The 17,710-nt window shown below is 37.6% G+C and overlaps 1 protein-coding gene across 2 annotated transcripts; it reads left to right on the top strand.

Moving 5' to 3' along the window:
- Positions 1–308: 308 nt before the first annotated feature.
- WSB1 (WD repeat and SOCS box containing 1) lies at positions 309–16,263 on the top strand. 2 transcript variants are annotated; one of them, XM_045836856.1, is made up of 9 exons: positions 309–629; positions 6,174–6,342; positions 7,223–7,491; positions 8,828–8,959; positions 10,576–10,676; positions 12,925–13,097; positions 13,605–13,718; positions 14,721–14,828; positions 15,126–16,263. In XM_045836856.1, the coding sequence occupies exons 1-9, from the start codon at positions 590–592 to the stop codon at positions 15,283–15,285; spliced, it is 1,266 nt and encodes a 421-aa protein (XP_045692812.1). In that variant the 5' UTR covers positions 309–589; the 3' UTR covers positions 15,286–16,263. The 2 variants fall into 2 exon arrangements, with proteins under 2 accessions (XP_045692812.1, XP_045692813.1); XM_045836857.1 differs by lacking the exons at positions 12,925–13,097; positions 13,605–13,718; positions 14,721–14,828; positions 15,126–16,263 and adding an exon at positions 11,555–12,656.
- The last annotated feature ends 1,447 nt before the right edge of the window (positions 16,264–17,710 follow it).

Raw genomic sequence — 17,710 nt, 5'->3', positions numbered from 1 at the left:
GCCACCCGCCGGGAAAACGAGACAGATTTAAATGCCCAGTGAGGAGGTTCCTACTTAGAGTTTCGGCCTCCGCTGGGTTGGGGCTGGGGCTGGGGCGGGGAATGCAGCTGCAACTCCGCCTACGCCTCCCCACTCTTCCTGCTCTAGGAGGATCAGATCTAGCCAGACAACGCCCGCGCGCATTGGGCGAGAGGGCGGGGCGCCTAGCAAAGGCCGTCACGTCGCGAGCGTAGGGGAGGCGGGGCCTCGGGCTGTGTTGTCATGAGACCCCGCCCCCACATCCCTGATATTTCCCCGGCCGCCCGCCATTTTGTCTCCAGTGTCTCGTTTGCTGTCGGCAGCGTGTAAGGAAGTGTCTTGGTCTACAAGCGTCAGGCAGAAAGCAGTCTATTGTTTGTGTTTGACTCCATAGTTTGGTCCAAGGCCTTCGGAGCTTTTCCGGGGCAGTCGGCAGCGACCGCCCCCGCCCCTCCCCTGCGTCCCCGGGACCGGGAGGGACCGACCCCGCGTCACGCCCCTCAGCGCTCTCCGCTCCCTTCTCTGTGGTTGCGTCCGCATCGCGCCCCCGGAATCAGACGGTGCCCCATAGATGGCCAGCTTTCCCCCGAGGGTCAACGAGAAAGAGATCGGTGAGGAATGGGATGGTGGGGGGGGGTGCTGGTGAGCGCGCGGGGGCTCGAGAGAGGCAGGGGCTTGTCGGAGGAGGCTTGGGAGGAAACCGTTCAGAATCTGAGGGAAGTAAGATGAGCCGGAGCCAAGCCCTGGAGCTAACAGGAAGGAAACGGCCCCGCGGGTGGGGGTCGCGAGGGTAAATGGGATGATCATTGATATTGTGCCTACCCTGCCCCTGGCCGGGAGGGAGGCGGTACGCGGCTCTTAGGGCCGAGGGGAACCTGGGCGCCGGAGCAGCGAGGGCCCCGGCGACTGTGTGGCCCGGGCCGGGCCCCCCTGGGGACGGCACTTTACTCATCGGAGGTGCGAACGGGACCATTATCCTAGGATTCTTCTTGGTTCAGCGGCTGGGGCGTCGAGTACAGAAGGGAGTGCTGGACAAGTCTCGGGGGCTCTTAAATTCACCATTCCGAAAGCAGACTCGTGTGTCTTGAGCTATAATAAAAGGTGGGGTCCTCGTGTATCTGCAACCACTGTTTAAGGAGAAATGCAACCGAAGAGGCGCCATGGGCCTGGGAAAAGCAGTAGTTTAAAAAATGGTGTGGCGATAAGAAAGGGAGTGGTTCAGGTTCAGGGCAGGAAGACTCAGAATTATCTTTCCTACACTCAGGGCAGGGAGGAGCAAGTGGGTGGGTGGAGGGACGGAAGAAAAGCTGTTTCACAGAAGAGCAAACTCGAAAAAGCCTCTCTAAAACCTGGTTGAGTGGCGGGCTCTGCCGCGCCGAAGACAGAGCAGTCGATTTTGAAGGTTGTGCGTCAGGACCTCAGTGGCTCAGTTAAAAGCCCCTCGCATTATTTAAATACCTCTCTTAAGGTAAAATAATCGGAACAGCTGTTGGGAGTTGAGGGAGCATTCACAGGTACTCTTAGTAAAAATTGAACGTATCAAGTCATCATGTTATACGCCTTAAATATATACAATTTTTATTTTAAAAATTAAAACAGATTTAGCATCTCCCTTCCCTCTTTTAAAGGTGGATATTCGGTAGAGAGCCTTGCGTTTTCCTGTTCTTAGACTAAATACATGGAAGAGGTATTTGTAGAGAAAGGGAGAAGCAGAGGCAGCCAAAATGCCCTCTATCCTGTATGTGGGTAAATTTTTTTATAGAGACAACTTAGAATTCTGGACTTCAGTTTTCTTAAGGATAAGTTTGGTGACAGGTTAGGAGGGGGACTTCAACCTTGATTTTAGTAACTTTTAAATATGCAGAGGAAACAAAATTCATGTACGGTTTTTATTTTAACTGTACTTTAGGACTTGTGTGCCCTGATGTGAAACAGAGAACTCAAAAGTTCTTATTTTCAGTCCAGTAGTTTTTTTCCCTACACATAATACCCCACACGAACGAACTGCCTTTCTTAATCTGTGTTTTTCACCTTGATGAACCATTTTGAAAACTTGTTCAGTTTTCTTTTCTGAGGGATAGGGCTTCTTAGCATACCTGTATAAAGTAGAATCATCTACTAAGTAGCCTTTAAAATATTTTTTGTTCATATTTAGGTCTGTTATTTCTTGGATACAATATAAAGTTATTGTACTAGCTAAGTGTCAATGTGTTAAAAGAACTTTGGCCTTTTCTAACCTTCTTGGGGGTGAAGTATCATTTGGATACAAGGTTAAACACTAGTATCTCTGTGTAGCTTTGTCTGTATAGTAAGGACTTACTTTTACCCTACTTTCTTGGATATTAATTATACCTCTTGGGTTCTCTGTTACTACGGGAAGAGGAGAGACAAGATTCCATGAATGATTAAAGAAGACCATGTGACAGGGAGTTACTGCCCTCTTTCATAACCAGATGCCCCCTTTCTGGTTATGAAATTGCAGAAATAAGAAGGAGCTACATATCTAGTTTGCTTGGTTCAGCAGTGACTGATGATGTGTTACTGCTGTACAGATAGTACTTAATAATGCAGAGTTGTGTCTCACAGCCGAGTTCCTGTGTCAGGCAGCTTTTCCCTTATGCAAGGTCATTAAATCCTGCATTTCTTAGGATACCAACATTAAACCACTGCAGATAATGTAATAAAAGTTTGTGCTAGTTTATAATATTGTACCAGTAAGTATTTAAATGAGTGCTTAAATTAATTTGATTAAATTAAAAAGATCATTTGATATACAGGTACATATGTATAAGCAAAGAAATTAATAAGGTAGTTATTAACATAATACAGCATTTATTTTGGCAGGGTTTGTTTTATAGTGGCCCCATTTCTTGAATTTATATTCAAGAGTAAGTTAGGTTATCACTTTGTGGTCTTTGATTTATTTGAACCAATTTTTTAGTTAATTTAGAACCACCTTTTATATAAGAGGAATTTTGTGATGGTGGCCAAGGTAAAAGAAGAAAAAAACACCCTGCCTTGTTATTTAAAAGATCTTGGATTCTGAAAGAATATACGGAATGATCCTAAAATACAGACCAAAAGTTTTCTGTATGAGGATTAGTCTTGCTTCTGCTGGTTAAGAGAGAGGTGAGTGCCAGTCTAACTTACCAGGTGTTGCTGAGGTTGAATACTAGGGCTAGTCTTCTTTTTGAGACAGAAATTACATACGTATACTCAGCTTAACCAGGGGCTTTTTCTTTTTAAGATAATGCTTGCATTTTTCAGTTGAATTTTAAAATTTGCTTCCCTTATTTGTGAACTTTTTTCTCCTAAAATTTATGGATTTAAAAGATAGATGTGGTTGAATAGAAACCCAAGTTAAAAAAATAGATTTAGGCAGGGGTTGCAAATTCAGGGGCCAGGCACACAGAAAGTATCCTAGAACAATGACTGTGTAAGACTGTGGGCTTGGAGAAATGTAAGGACACATGGAACAGCAAGCCCTTTAAAAAATCATTCATATATTTAAAAATACATTTTGCAAGCCCTGGCTGTTATAGCTCAGTGGATTGACCCTGGGCTGTGAACCAAAGTGTTGCAGGTTCGATTCCCAGTCAGGGCACATGCCTGGGTTGCAGGCTATGGCCCCCAGCAACTGCACATTGATGTTTCTCTCTTTCTCCCTCCCTTCCCTCTCTAAAAAATAAGTAGATGAAATCTTAAAAAAAGAAACAAAAAACACTTTGCAGGCACATGATGGTCACTGGTTTTGGCGTAAATTTTGCATTAAGAAAGCCATGTTATTACTAGTGAAGTTAATGTCACCTTGTGCTGTATTGATATAGGCAATGTAGAAATAGGTGGGGTGGTTCTGCTGCTTTGATTAAGCCACGTCTGAAGTATTGTATTTAGTTCTGGGTGCCACCTTTAGAGGAGGGCAGTTATTAACTGGGGTTTATCCAGAAAAGTGAGGAAGGTGAAGATGGGGAATGGCCTTGACACCATGTAATCTAAGGAATCATTGAAAGGACCAGAGATTTCAGCCTGGTGAATGGATTTATTTGATAATGTCATAGCTGCCCTCAACATATGAATGTCATGTGAGAGCAGGATTGAGTGGTTGGAGTGGCAAGGAGGAAGGTTTTGAGTAACCAAAAGGAAAATTTCTGATAATCTCAGCTGCACCAAATTAGAATGAGCCTTCTGAGGTATTCATATTTATGCATATCATAGAAAAATTTGTGTCAGTTTTATTTACTTTTTATGTATTTATTTTTGTTTTAATTGTTCAAGTACATTTCTGTCTTTTACTCCCATCCTAGCCCATCCCCCCAGCCCTCCCCATCTCCCTCCCATTTCCACCCTCCCTTAGTTTTTGTCCATGTGTCCTTTATACTTGATACTTGTTCCTGTTGTTTGTTTACTTTTTAAACCAGAGCTGCTTTGTTGATATGTCAAAGAATTGGGTACTGTAATATTTAAGTCACTTAAGAATGAGAGCTTATACTTGTGCTTTCATATTCATTCAATAAGTATTTACTGAGCACCTGTCATGACAGGTGCTACACTAGCTGTGCATTCAAACTGGAAGTGTCACTGGATGAGTACATTTTGGGGTTTATATATCTGCCCCGGCAATAGGAGTATAAGTGGTTCTTATTTGAACTGCAGTTCATGTAAGCCAAATACATAAAAATACTCTCTAGAGATGACCAGACAACTGATCATAAAATAGATAACAGTGAAACTAAACTAGACAGCAACTTATAATTAAGAAGAAAGGATAGCAAACTTTGAAAATAACACCAACCCAAGATAGCATTGGTGATACAGTGATAAAGAATATCCTTTTACTAAACTGAGGAAATTCCAGCTGAGTATTCACGCATACATTTGCAGTAGGAACTTGCTGATGATGCTTGTTAAATACAGAATAAAAATGTCTGCCCTGGCTGGTGTGGCTCATTGGCTTGAGAGCCAGCCTGGGAACCAAAGAGTCGCCAGTTTGATTCCCAGTCAGGGCACATGCCTGGGTTGCTGGCCAAGTCCCCAGTAAGGGACACTAGAGAGGGCAACCACACACTGATGGTTCTCTCCCTCTCTTTATTCCTCCCTTTCCCTTTCTAAAAATAAATAAAATCTTTAAAAAAAATTTTGTATGCTGTAGAGAAGGTGTACTAATAGAGCATTCTGTATGCTCTGTTAATATACCAGCTTTTATTATGAATGCTAAATTTAAGTATTCCTAATTAAATGAAAAATGTATGGGATTGTCTGGTTCTTGGCCTTCAGACACCAAAATAATTATTTCCATTTCGGGGTCAGTTTGTAGCCCATTAGGAAGATGCTTGAGGACCTCTGTCGAAGACTCACAAATGTTACTCATTTAAAGCACTGGTTGAGAGGTTGGACTAGATAGTCTTTATGTCCCTTCTAGTTCTGAGGGTTTTGTGATTTTTGTGACCTGGAAAAGATAGGAATACCCATGTTTGAACAGACCGTTTTATGGTGTTTTTTTTTTTTAATGTCTTTATTCTATTTTTTCTTTTTAAGAGAGAGAGGAAGGGAATGAGAGAGGGAAAGAGAGAAAGAAACATCAATGTGTAGTTGCCCCTCACGAGCCCCCAGCTGGGGATCTGGCCCCCAATGCAGGCATGTGCCCTAACTGGGAATCAAACAAGTGACCCTTTGGTTCACAGGCCAGCTAGCTCTCTATCCACTGAGCTATACCAGTCAGGTCGTGGTTTATGGTTTTTGAAAGCTACATGTTTTTTGGAAGAAACTTCTTGCAAAGTCTCTTTAGTCTCTTGCATGTTAAATGTTAGTAATTTGATGAAAACATAAGGCAATGCAAAAATCAGGACTTCAGTAATTGCCAGCCCTGATCGATCATTACAGTAGTATTACTTGACCAGTTTTTTTTTTTAATTGAAAAGTTCTAAAAAGCTCTTGCTTTGAAAATTTTTAGGAAACTGGCTTTGCTGAAACTTGAAGATATTATATTAAGGGGTCTTCACACCAGATATGTCCCCTCAAAAGGGGGAAAGCAGAACTCATTATGTTGATATCCAGAAAAGGGAAAAAATACTTATTGTAGCTGAGCAAGTTCCAAAATAATATGGAAGCAGTATCAAATTCATTGTTGGTTATATATAATTTTTTTTTCTTTTTAGTGAGATCACGTACTATAGGTGAACTTCTAGCTGTAGCAGCTCCTTTTGACAAGAAATGTGGTCGTGAGAATTGGACTGTCGCTTTTGCTCCAGATGGTTCATACTTCGCTTGGTCCCAAGGACATTCAACAGTAAAGCTTGTTCCATGGTCCCAGTGCCTTAAGAACTTGTAAGACACTTTTCTTTTTTGTATTATGTATCTGTCTATAGAATGTACTGTTTTCTCTGTGGAGTAATAAAAAGATTTTGATATTTTAAGTTTTTCTTTTGTAGACTATTGTAAATATGTTTTATCTTAAATTGTGGGAGGTATTATTATTTCCTATAGGGCACTTTCTCAGATCCTTATGTGTTTCTGTGTATTAAAAAGCAGATTGTGCCTTGGTTTAGTGTGTATGTTATTTGTGCCAGGTCAGGTGACCTTTGTTATGGGATGCTTTTTGATTTCACAACATTTTATTAGATAACAGGTGCATAGTCATGTAATTACTTTTTATGTACTTAGCCTCTCCTTGGGTTTGAGTTTGGATATTTGTTGAAAGTTTTTCTAAAATGTATCATCCTAAATTTAATCTTTCTCTGCTTTTGTGTCTCTTCTGTTTTCATGGTTACATTTATTAATGTCCTTGTTGCATATTACTTTAGGTGTAGAAACTATGGGAAACTGCTGATTATTATGGTTTTTGTTTTTTAAGGAAATTTTCTGGTGTTGGCTTCATAGTATCTTAACTTCCTGAGTTTTTTTGTTTTTTTTTCCTTGTTTATACTTGCTTTAGATTAATTAAAGGAGTCTTAATGATATAGTGGTTTTGAAGAAAATTTTGAAACAATTACTTCATTGTTGAACTTCCTCTTTTCAGCCACTGTGAATTTATTTGGTCATGCCCCTGTAGCTCATAGCAACTTCCCCTTCCCATTTATAGGGTTCTGTTGTTATTTAGTGTCACAATGATAATATTGAGGTAGTTTTAACAAACATCATTTCATATCCACAGGAGTCTGGAGTAAATAATAACTAGATTTTTGTTTGACGCTTTCCCCCCACCCAGTCTCTTGCATGGCACCAAGAATATCACTAATTCAAGTGGTTTGAGATTGTCAAGACAAAATAGTGATGGTGCTCAGAAAAATAAGCCTCGTGAACATATTATAGACTGTGGTGATATAGTTTGGAGTCTTGCTTTTGGATCTTCAGTTCCAGAAAAACAGAGTCGCTGTGTAAATATAGAATGGCATCGATTCAAATTCGGACAAGATCAGCTACTCCTTGCCACAGGGTTAAACAATGGGCGTATCAAAATATGGGATGTATATACAGGTATGGAGTCACAATTTTAAAAGCAAACTTGATTATTTTATGATGCACAGGGCATTGCTCATAGGCAACATATGATTTGAGGATTTTCACTTAATGAAAAGCAAGAATTGGTGCAATACGTCTTTATAATTGACCTGAGTAGCATCTTCAGCTGTGGTTTTAATTGAGGATAATAGAGTTCACAGTGCTTGATCACTTGATCACTCTTTGGAGGCTATTACAGCACATTACAACAGGAAGGGCATATCTAAGGAACATTTCGTTAATTAACACTTACAACTAGTAATTGAGTTTGCTTAAATAGCAAGGCATTTTCTTACACAATTTTCAGTGATTGATAGCTTACAGGTTTCGAGGCAAACCTGGTTTTCAACATTCATCTACCAGGGGTGTCCAACCTTTTGACGTTTCTGGGCTACACTGGAAGAAGAGTTGTCTTAGGCCACACATTAAATACACAAATACTACTGAAAACTGATGAACAAAAAAAGGTTATTTGAGTAAATTTATAATTCTGCCTTGGGCCACATTCATAACCATCCTGGGCCACGGGCTGGACACCCCTGAACCCTTTATTAAGTTTTAGTGACATTTAATCTAAAGTTTAACTAGATAGGATTAGAAATTACATTCTTTGGGCAAATAAATGTATTCTTCATTACCTAAAACAGTTTCTAGCTGAGAGTATGTACTCAAACATTTGAAGGAGTTTTAAAAATGAGCATTAAAGCAATACGTACATTAGAACACAGCAAGTGATAATGAACATCAAGTGGTGATGAATAATAACATTTGATTAGATTCTTTAAAAAAATTTAAGTGCATTGATGCTCATAGAAAACAAAACTCTTACAATATTATGAATAAAGAACTTTTTTTTTTTTCAGTCAAATTATGTTTGAAAATTTAGGTTGTTGTGGGATAATGTGCATCTTTTGGAGAGTTCGACAGTCCAGTAGTAATCTGAGGTCAAGGAAAAGAAAAGGAAAGTTTTGATTTAAAATCATACTGGACAGAGATTTAAAAATAATAATAATGTAGGTTTTCTTGATACTAAATTAACTTGATCCAGGAGTTTGTGTACATTCAGAAATTCCCTTTTAATTTTTTCTAATAAATGTAGCCTTTGCTATCCTGGAAATAATGCTTTTTAGAGCAATGTAAATAGCAAATCTTTAAAGGTAATAGTAAAAGAATTAAGAAGTCATTTTACACTTGGTAAGCTAAAGAGATGCCCAAGTAGTTTTTAAATGGTGAGGAACACTGTTTTATAAAATAGAGGCTGTGATAAAAAAATTTTTAACATTGTCTTATTTTCCCCTTCCATTTCATTTAGGAAAACTCCTCCTTAACTTGGTAGATCATACTGAAGTGGTCAGAGATTTAACTTTTGCTCCAGATGGGAGCTTGATCCTTGTGTCCGCTTCAAGAGACAAAACTCTGAGAGTGTGGGACCTGAAAGATGATGGTATGTCTTTTTTCCCAGGCTGTGAAAAAGATTTCATTTTTTGATATTACTGCTGAGAGGTATTGGGTTCATCTGGGGCATTTGACTTTAAAAGTGACATTATGATCATTTCCTTTTCTCTAGTCCGTTGGTCCCTTGTACAGATAAAACAAAACCATAAATGTGACCCAGAATAGGAGTCAGCAGTTACTCTAAGTAAACAATCTAATATTATTCAGAAACTAACCACACAGATCAGTATCAACTATTTGAGGATAAAATCTAGATCAGTTTCAGGGTTTTATATGAACTGGCCTGTTAGTTTTTTTCTTATCTTAAGGAGGATTATTAACTTCATTTGCTTAGTAAAAATTTAAGTAGACCATGAATAACAAGCCGATATAAAACTTAGTGAGTTAATAAAATTTAGATTAAAATGTGACTTGTACATTAGAATTTATCATATGTAAGTGCTAATAATAAGCATAATATTACATTGGATAGATTAAGTAAGAAATTATGAAAAGTAGATTTACTCTTCAATATAATAAAAGATATGTCAGTGTCAAGTACTCAGATTTTTCTGAAACCTTGATATTTGTGATGCTTATTAATAAAGTTTTGGAGAATCTACCTTGTTTGAGAGGACCATACAGAGTATTTTTTCCCTCTTAGAGCCTGTAATGAAAGAGTTTATAGTTTTAATTAAAACCTTATATTTAAATAAGATCTGCTAGTTCTTTTATAGCCTCAAGCTGGAAGTTGACAGCCTTGCTTAGGTAGCTTAAACTGAATGTGGTAGGATGCAGAACCTTTGGATTTGAAGACTTGTTCCAGGTGATGGAACCATTGCCTAATAAAATATTATTATTGCCAAACCATGAGGTGCTGCCTCTGCATTTTATCAGTTCTCTTTGACTGCTCAGCTGTTAAAGGGTTAAGGGATCCCAACAGTTAAAACAATTTGATTAGTTAAATTTTTATATTCTTGCATATCAAATAGTGCTTGCTTTCTCAACGTATTTTTCAGTTGTGTGCATGTGTTTTAAGAATGGAGACTCAGTAAAATGTAAGCTCCAAGAGAGTAGAGATCTTCACTGCCTCACATGTAGTAGGTATTCAGTAAATATTTGAAAAACCAAGTTAAAGTATACTTAGCCATAATTTTGTGCTTTGGATATAATGTACAAAGCATTTGAAGTAGAATGTAGGTTATCAGAAAGAAAGAAGGGTGAAAAGGCATTTTGAAGATGTCCAGTAAGTCTCAACCTTACTGTGTTTCGGTTCTTTCATTTATAGAATATACAGGGGTTAGACCAAAAGAAGTCTATCTCCTATAAATGAAGGGTTAGCAGACTTTTTCTTAGGGGGCCACATGTCAAATAGGTTATACTTGTGGACCATGCTACAACTGCCATAGTTACTCCAGTCTGCCATTGGAGCACAACACAAACAAATTGGCATAATTATATTTCAGTAAAACTTTAGTTACAAAAATTAGTAACTAGTATATACATTTGCAAACTCCTGTTATGGACAAATCACTGCCACCATAGAACTCTTTGATTTTGCCATTTTTGAATGGCACTCATTTGAAGTGGATTCTAGGGTTAACATGGATATTTCTTTTTGTTCAGGAAACATGATGAAAGTATTGAGGGGCCACCAGAACTGGGTGTACAGCTGTGCATTCTCTCCTGACTCTTCCATGCTGTGCTCAGTGGGAGCCAGTAAAGCAGTATGTGTCAAAGTTCCTATACATTTATTATGAATTGGATTATAATAATGTGTGCATAATCATTTTAAATTTAAGTAACCTATTAAGTCTGTGCTCGGTGTCATGAATATCTTAAATGTATTTTGTGATGGGGAGAATTTGCATGAGGGAAATGAAATACAGTTATTTGTAAAGTGAGAAATTGGATTGCTTTTAGTTAGAAATACTATTCATAAAATACGGGGTTTGTCAAATTTATTTTTTCTAAGATCTAGGAAAGTTGATGTGCTATAGAAGAGATGTAGTACAAATGTTAAGACATTCCCTTGCTAATAATTTTCTTCTTTGTTGTTCTATTTTTTTGTCCAGTTTGCTGTTTAAAAAAGTTTGAGTCCCAGTTGGTCCTGGACATTTAACTGAAAAAAAAAGTAACTTAAAAATTGAATAAAAATGAAAATAGCACTCATGTATGTCTTAGAGTGAACTATACAAGAAATTTGATATGGTCTGTCTTATGCTAACAGGCATAGTATACCTGTAGACAGATTAAGTATAAAGTGACTCTTAAGAGGGTTATGCTTATTGATGAACTCTGGTTGTCTACCAGCTTTTGAGTTAGTATAGTTAAAGAGATTGTTTTAGCTTTAGATATTTATGAAAGGGTTGAAGTCCAAATACATGTGATAATCACAATACACTTTGAAATAATGGGGGGTGGGAGGCTGATTAAAATGCATTTTATTTAGCCAAGAAGTATGTTAAAATGATAGTTGAAAATGTTGGAAGTTTAGAAAAAAATATTTAGTTCTTTAAAAATCATAAGAAGGACAAAGCTAGATGTTGACATTGCTATTTTAGGCTGTGTGTTTTCCATATGCTTCTTGCTTTCCCTGTCACAGGTGGTGGCAGCAATATTGGTGTGATTGAGGTTATGCTGGCACCACTCGCACACAGGCGCACAATGGTGTTAGCTGGGCAGAAAGAGTGGCATCTCTGGCTACCGGGCTGGGGGCGACCTTTACCATAGGATGAAGTAACCTTGCATTCGGCTGCAAGGTGTACTGTACGTAACACAGGTGCTGGTCGATGTCCACTTTCTGCTCTTCTTTCTTTCTTTTTTTCTTTTTTAAAATAATTTCCCCCAGTGAAACCCACTGACTCCTCCAAGTAAATTGATCTTCCAGTTTGATGGAGTTGGGAGTCTGACATGTGAAACCAATTTAATGTGATGTAATTGGCTTTCAGGTGGTTTCTCTGTATGTACTATTTTTTGGAATTCTTTGAGATGGTAGACATATACCTTAATTAAGTTTGATCCAATTTAAAACTTATGCTTTTTTTTCTTTGGAAGTAAAATATTGTGTCTGTGCAAAAAAAAAAAAAAATGTAGCCAAAGGATTGCTTAATCCCAAGAGGAGGAAAGATTGCTTACTAGGATGTTAAACCTCCAAGCTCACCTTTAGTAGAACAGATCCAGTAAACATTAGAATTCTGTTTAGAGCTGTTCTGCACAGTCTAACTACTGATTTTAGAATCTGAAACTGTATGTGAACTTGTACTAAAGTAATTTAAATGTTTTATACTTAAAATGACTGATGATTGTGTGGTCAGTTTGGGAAAAATAAGATTAGTAAATCTTGATTCACAGAAATGTTAATTGTCTTATTTTCGTAAATTAGCATTTTTATTTTGTAATGTGGTTTAACATCCTTGTTGTTTGCCAAAGAAATTTCATTTGGCTGTGAATATTCTCTTTGCTTGCAGTATCTGTTTCTCTTCCTAGGCTCACGTTGGTGACCCAAGCCTTTTGTAAACAAGTGATTATCTCAAAGGGAGATGCCAATGGAGTAACAATTTGTTAACCTTACATTTTCTGTCTGTATATTTTTTTAAAATTTGGTAGTTTCTGGAAGAAAAAGAAGAGGGTTTGTAGTACTTAACCCTATCTATTTCTGTATATTTTAGTTAATTAGTTTTTGGAATAAATGGATTTCAGTATAACTTTGTGGTTACTGCCTTTTTTATGTTTAGGCTTATATTTTAATTAACATTTAACAGAAACATTTTAAATAGAATTTGCATGTCTACTTTAATTAACTTAAAGACTGATTTTTAATCTATGACACTGAGCATATTCTTTTAATTATCCATAATTTATAATGTTTAATTTAATATAATCTGAATTAAATTTAGCAGTTTTAGTTTAAGTTGTGCCATTTTGACCTCTGTGTGTCTGAATGAAGCTATAACATTTTCCTTTTTATTGCAGGTTTTCCTTTGGAATATGGATAAATATACCATGATACGGAAACTAGAAGGACATCACCATGATGTTGTAGCTTGTGACTTTTCTCCTGATGGAGCATTGCTGGCTACTGCATCTTATGATACTCGAGTATATATCTGGGATCCACATACTGGAGACATTCTGATGGAACTTGGGTGGGTACAGCATGAATTACTTTAGGCTGTAATTCATCTCTGGCAACAGTATATAACTTTTAAGAACTTACATAAATGATTATAATCACTAACATGTGAAACCTAAAATTGAAGCCTATCATAATTTAAAATTTTGTTATTATTTAAGTCCTTGGATAATGCAAAGCTTTAAATATAAATTCTAAGGATAAACTTGGCTTTCTTAATATAGATCTTGTTATTTCGTAGGGCATGACTCTGTAGAAAGGGTAATTACATTTAGAGTTTCGTTGGAAAAAATAGTTTAAAGTTGGACTTAATCTCAGTGCCTTAAACAGTATTCTTAAAAGGAGACTAGTAATTCTTTTTAGGTTCCTTTCATTTAATTTGGTTATATCAGCTCTTCTCAAGTCTTATTTGTGTTTGTTAATGCCACTTAAAACATTACCCAAGGACAGATGTATTTTGTACCTGGGTAGTTTGTTTCTAGTGATTCATTTCCACTGAAAACATGTATTTCTACCTCAGGCACATGTTTCCCCCACCGACTCCAATATTTGCTGGAGGAGCAAATGACAGATGGGTCCGGTCTGTGTCTTTTAGTAATGATGGACTGCATATTGCAAGCCTTGCTGATGATAAGTAAGTGTGTGAATTACGGCTTGACCTGTTTATTACTGTCTTTTAAAGATTTCTTTTCATCTTCTACTTCATGAAAACATTCTTAAGAAAGGCTAAAGAAAGAAAAAAACCTTTGCAGTTTGGGTTTTAGTGTCTCATCCTCTAGACAAGATCTTGAAAGATGTTGGTGTGTCTTAAAAAATGTTGACCTGGCCAGGGTACTCAGTTGGTTGGAGCATCATCTTATGTACCAAAAGGTTGTGGGTTCAATTCCCAGTCAGGGCATGTACCTAGATTGCGTGTTCGATTCCCAGTTGGAGCATATACAGGAAGCAATCAATCGATGTTTCTCTCTCACACCAGTGTTTCTCTCCCTATCTCTCTCTCTCTCTCTCCCCCACCCCTTCTCTCTCTCTCCTCCTACCTCTTATTCTAAAATCAATAAACACATCCTCGGGTAAGGATTTTTAAAAAAAGAATGTTGACCTGACTAGTATGCATGTAAACTAAAGATAGTACATGCCTTTCCCTGTGCTCCTTGTTAGCTAGTAGTTCAAGTAAACTAGGTAGATTTTTAATTAGCTTTTAGCCTAGCTCACAGATTCTTTATTTGACAATAAATCACTGTTTTCCTGTTTGCTTAGATAATGCTGAATGGCAGCTTTCTGCCATTCCTAGACGTGCTCTACCTAGGTGAGAAGGTTTTATAAATGTCTTGGAATGAGAGTTTTCAGTGTAGGAATTAAGTAGAAAGGTTTTGGCTGTGAGCATTCTGGATCTGAACTAGGACAGGCAGGCAGACATGCATTGTAGTCTCTTAAGTGTGAGTTGATCCAAATTACCAATGTATAGACTATACAGTACTTTATAAAGCAAGTTACAGAATTGCTTGCTGCCGTGATTTGTGCAAATGTGTACTATTTGTGACTCAGAACATAGTGGCATTTCTTTCTCAACTTTAAAAGTTGCTTTTACCTTAAATTTCCTACTAGTTACTTACTGGACAATTTATTTCCTTTCCAGAATGGTGAGGTTCTGGAGAATTGATGAGGATTATCCAGTACAAGTTGCACCTTTGAGCAATGGTCTTTGCTGTGCCTTTTCTACTGATGGCAGTGTTTTAGCTGCTGGGTAAATCTATTTTTCTATTTTTTGTTTGTTTGTTTTTAAGAGACAATTTCAGGTAGTTTTTAATCAAAGCAGCCAGTATGTACTGTCAGTTAAGTCTTCCGTAAGGGCTCTTTTTTATACTATTGCTTTGTCATAAAGGAGATCATGATCACTGGTTATGTCTCCTTAATTAGGTTTTGATGTATAGTTTGTGACTCACATACACACCTTTGGATGATAGTTGTTTGAGCTGTAGGATGTTGAAATGCATGTATTTGGGTAACTGAGCTTGTGATTTTTCTTTTTGTTTCTGTTTAGGACACATGATGGAAGTGTGTATTTTTGGGCCACTCCAAGGCAAATGCCTAGCCTTCAGCATTTATGTCGTATGTCAATCCGGAGAGTGATGCCCACCCAACAAGTCCAGCAGCTGCCGATTCCTTCCAAAGTGTTGGAGTTTCTCTCCTATCGTATTTAGAGGATTCTGCCTTCCCTACTAGTAGGGACTGACAGAGCACACTTTACACAAACCTCAAGCTTTACTGACTTCAAGTATCTGTTTTTCAAGGTTTAGAAGATTTATTTAATTTGATATGGTCATGTACTGCATTTTGATCAGTTTTTAAAATATTATTTATAGACTATAGAAGTATTTCTGAACATAGAAAATGCAATTTTTTCCTAAAATTTAACTGTGAAACACACATACATGTACATATTTAGATATAAGCTGCTATGTGTCGGATGGACTCTTCTGCTTTTCTGAGCTTTAGTATTGACATGTATATAGTGCTTTAGTAGAGCCACGCTATGTATCTTTGCTGTAAAGTGGAAGGAAAATTTTTTATTCTGGGACACTGAGTTTAGATGGTAAATATTGACTTAAGAAAGCTGAATTGCCTCATATAAAACGTGTGTTTGGTGGGGGGAATCAGAAAACTGACTTGTAAGTAAGTAACACGAAGTTTTTGTATAGGGAAAGGATTTTGTTTTCCTTACAATGGCATGTGAGAGGTAGAGTTTGAATGTGACATTCAATTAAAAGCAGCCGGGATATAACTAGAAGAGGGTGTCTCTCCCCACCCCCAAACTGTTGCTGCAGACCTTAATTTTGGAAAGCAGCTTGTTACTTTAACCCCTGTGGTATAAAGTATTATAAATTTCAGTCAATTCGAAGATCCATCTACTGTATTATTTTATTGCTAAATATTTTGTTGTTTGTAGTAAGGGATAGTTATTTTAAGACCATGGTTTTGTGTTTTGTTTGTTTTTACATGTATCCTGTGTTTCTGCAGGGGGTAATACTGGTGACTAACCAAAGAGAAGCAATACAGTATACCTGCTTTGCCTTCTGTTATTTATCTTACCTGCAGATATTAAGAATGTATGTATTATGTAAAATGCTTGATTATATATTTTTGTTGAGTTTTTTTAATTAAAGACAAAAAAATCACTATCTCCTGCAAATGTTTCTTAAATATGTTGGAAGGTTTTGTGCTTTTTGTCTGTCCCCATCATAGGATTGACGGAGCACCGCAAGCAAATTAGGCAAGAACGGTAGTGAAAAAGTAGCAGCACAACAAGTACAGGGCTAGAGTTAATGTGTCAGGAATTTAACATTCACATTGGTTTCTTTGGGGAGAACCGTTGCAATAATGCTTGTTTTAAAAACTTAAAACAACTAAGCAGAAGAAAATAGAATCTTTTAGGGGAACTAACAGGCTTATAGTAAACCTACCTGGTTATAGTAGCCATAAGAAAAATCTAGTGATGTGGGCCCTTTGAGGAGACAAAAAAGAAGAGAAAACAAAACCTTTTATTAGCTGTGTGTGCTCTTGAAGACTTGATTGTTTCCACCAAGAAATTATTTGGAAGTTCTTACAGTTGGCTGGTAAGGGTGTATATGGATGTAGGGTATAAATTTGAAAGCCAATGGAAAATTTGCCCAAGTTACTTGTTGAGAATCACCTATATTTATTTACTTAATTAAGCTTTTATTTATTTTTTAGAGAGAGGGGAAGGGAGGGAGAAAGAAAGGGAGAAAAGCATCGATGTGAGAGAGAGACGATGTGAGAGAGAGACGGCGATTGCATCCTGACCAGGACGATTCCCGTGCCCTGGGGAGTCACCTGGCAGCCGCTCCAGCCAACTGAGCCGCATGGGTTGGGGCTCCTCTGTATTTTATAAAAAGAAGTACAAAAGTATCTTTAAACCTGTTGTGGTTTTTTTTGTTTTCCATTTTATTTTGTAATCTATCTGCTTTATAATTTTAAAGTAAGACGCATTACTTACTCATCACACCGTTACATTATTTGTCCTCCAGGCAATTTATTTGACCTAGTAAAAATAGCATTTTTGGGTGAATCATTCTCTGAAAAAGCCAGAATTGTTTGCTTCTTTTCCCATGGAAATCATAGTGCAAGCTGAAAGGAAGGCTGTAGAATATGAGTCAAGTAGAAATGTGCTTATATTTTCCATTTGTTGGGAAGAAGGTAGTAACAGGATGGTAATACTTGCATGTACTAAAGTTCTAGACTGAGTACTCGACCAAGGAAATTGGGAAGACAAGTTTGGATTTTTAATGTGGGCCAGATTCTAGCCACATGATTTAAAAATGATTCTTTCCCTCTAGCCTTTGCCACAAGCATGTTTGGAGAACTGCTGAGCTCATTTCTGTTCAGATTTGATTTCCTAGTTGCCAAAGCTGTCTTCACAACTTTAAATGATTTAAAGTGATTTTAAATGACTTGAACTCCTTTAACTTTGTATCTGGTTGGCAAAACTTAAACTTCTAAGCCCTGAAATTCCCTGCCTGCTTGAGGTTGAGACAAAGTTGGATTCAACTGGTTTGCACTGCCCTCAGGGCAGCAAAACCAAAAAAGGCTGGACTATTGCTGGAGCGA

This window comes from Phyllostomus hastatus, unplaced genomic scaffold (assembly GCF_019186645.2).
Source record: "Phyllostomus hastatus isolate PE091 unplaced genomic scaffold, TTU_PhHast_1.1 phas_contig_210, whole genome shotgun sequence".
In the NCBI taxonomy this organism is placed as follows: domain Eukaryota; kingdom Metazoa; phylum Chordata; class Mammalia; order Chiroptera; family Phyllostomidae; genus Phyllostomus; species Phyllostomus hastatus.
This window is presented reverse-complemented; position numbering and strand designations above follow the sequence as displayed.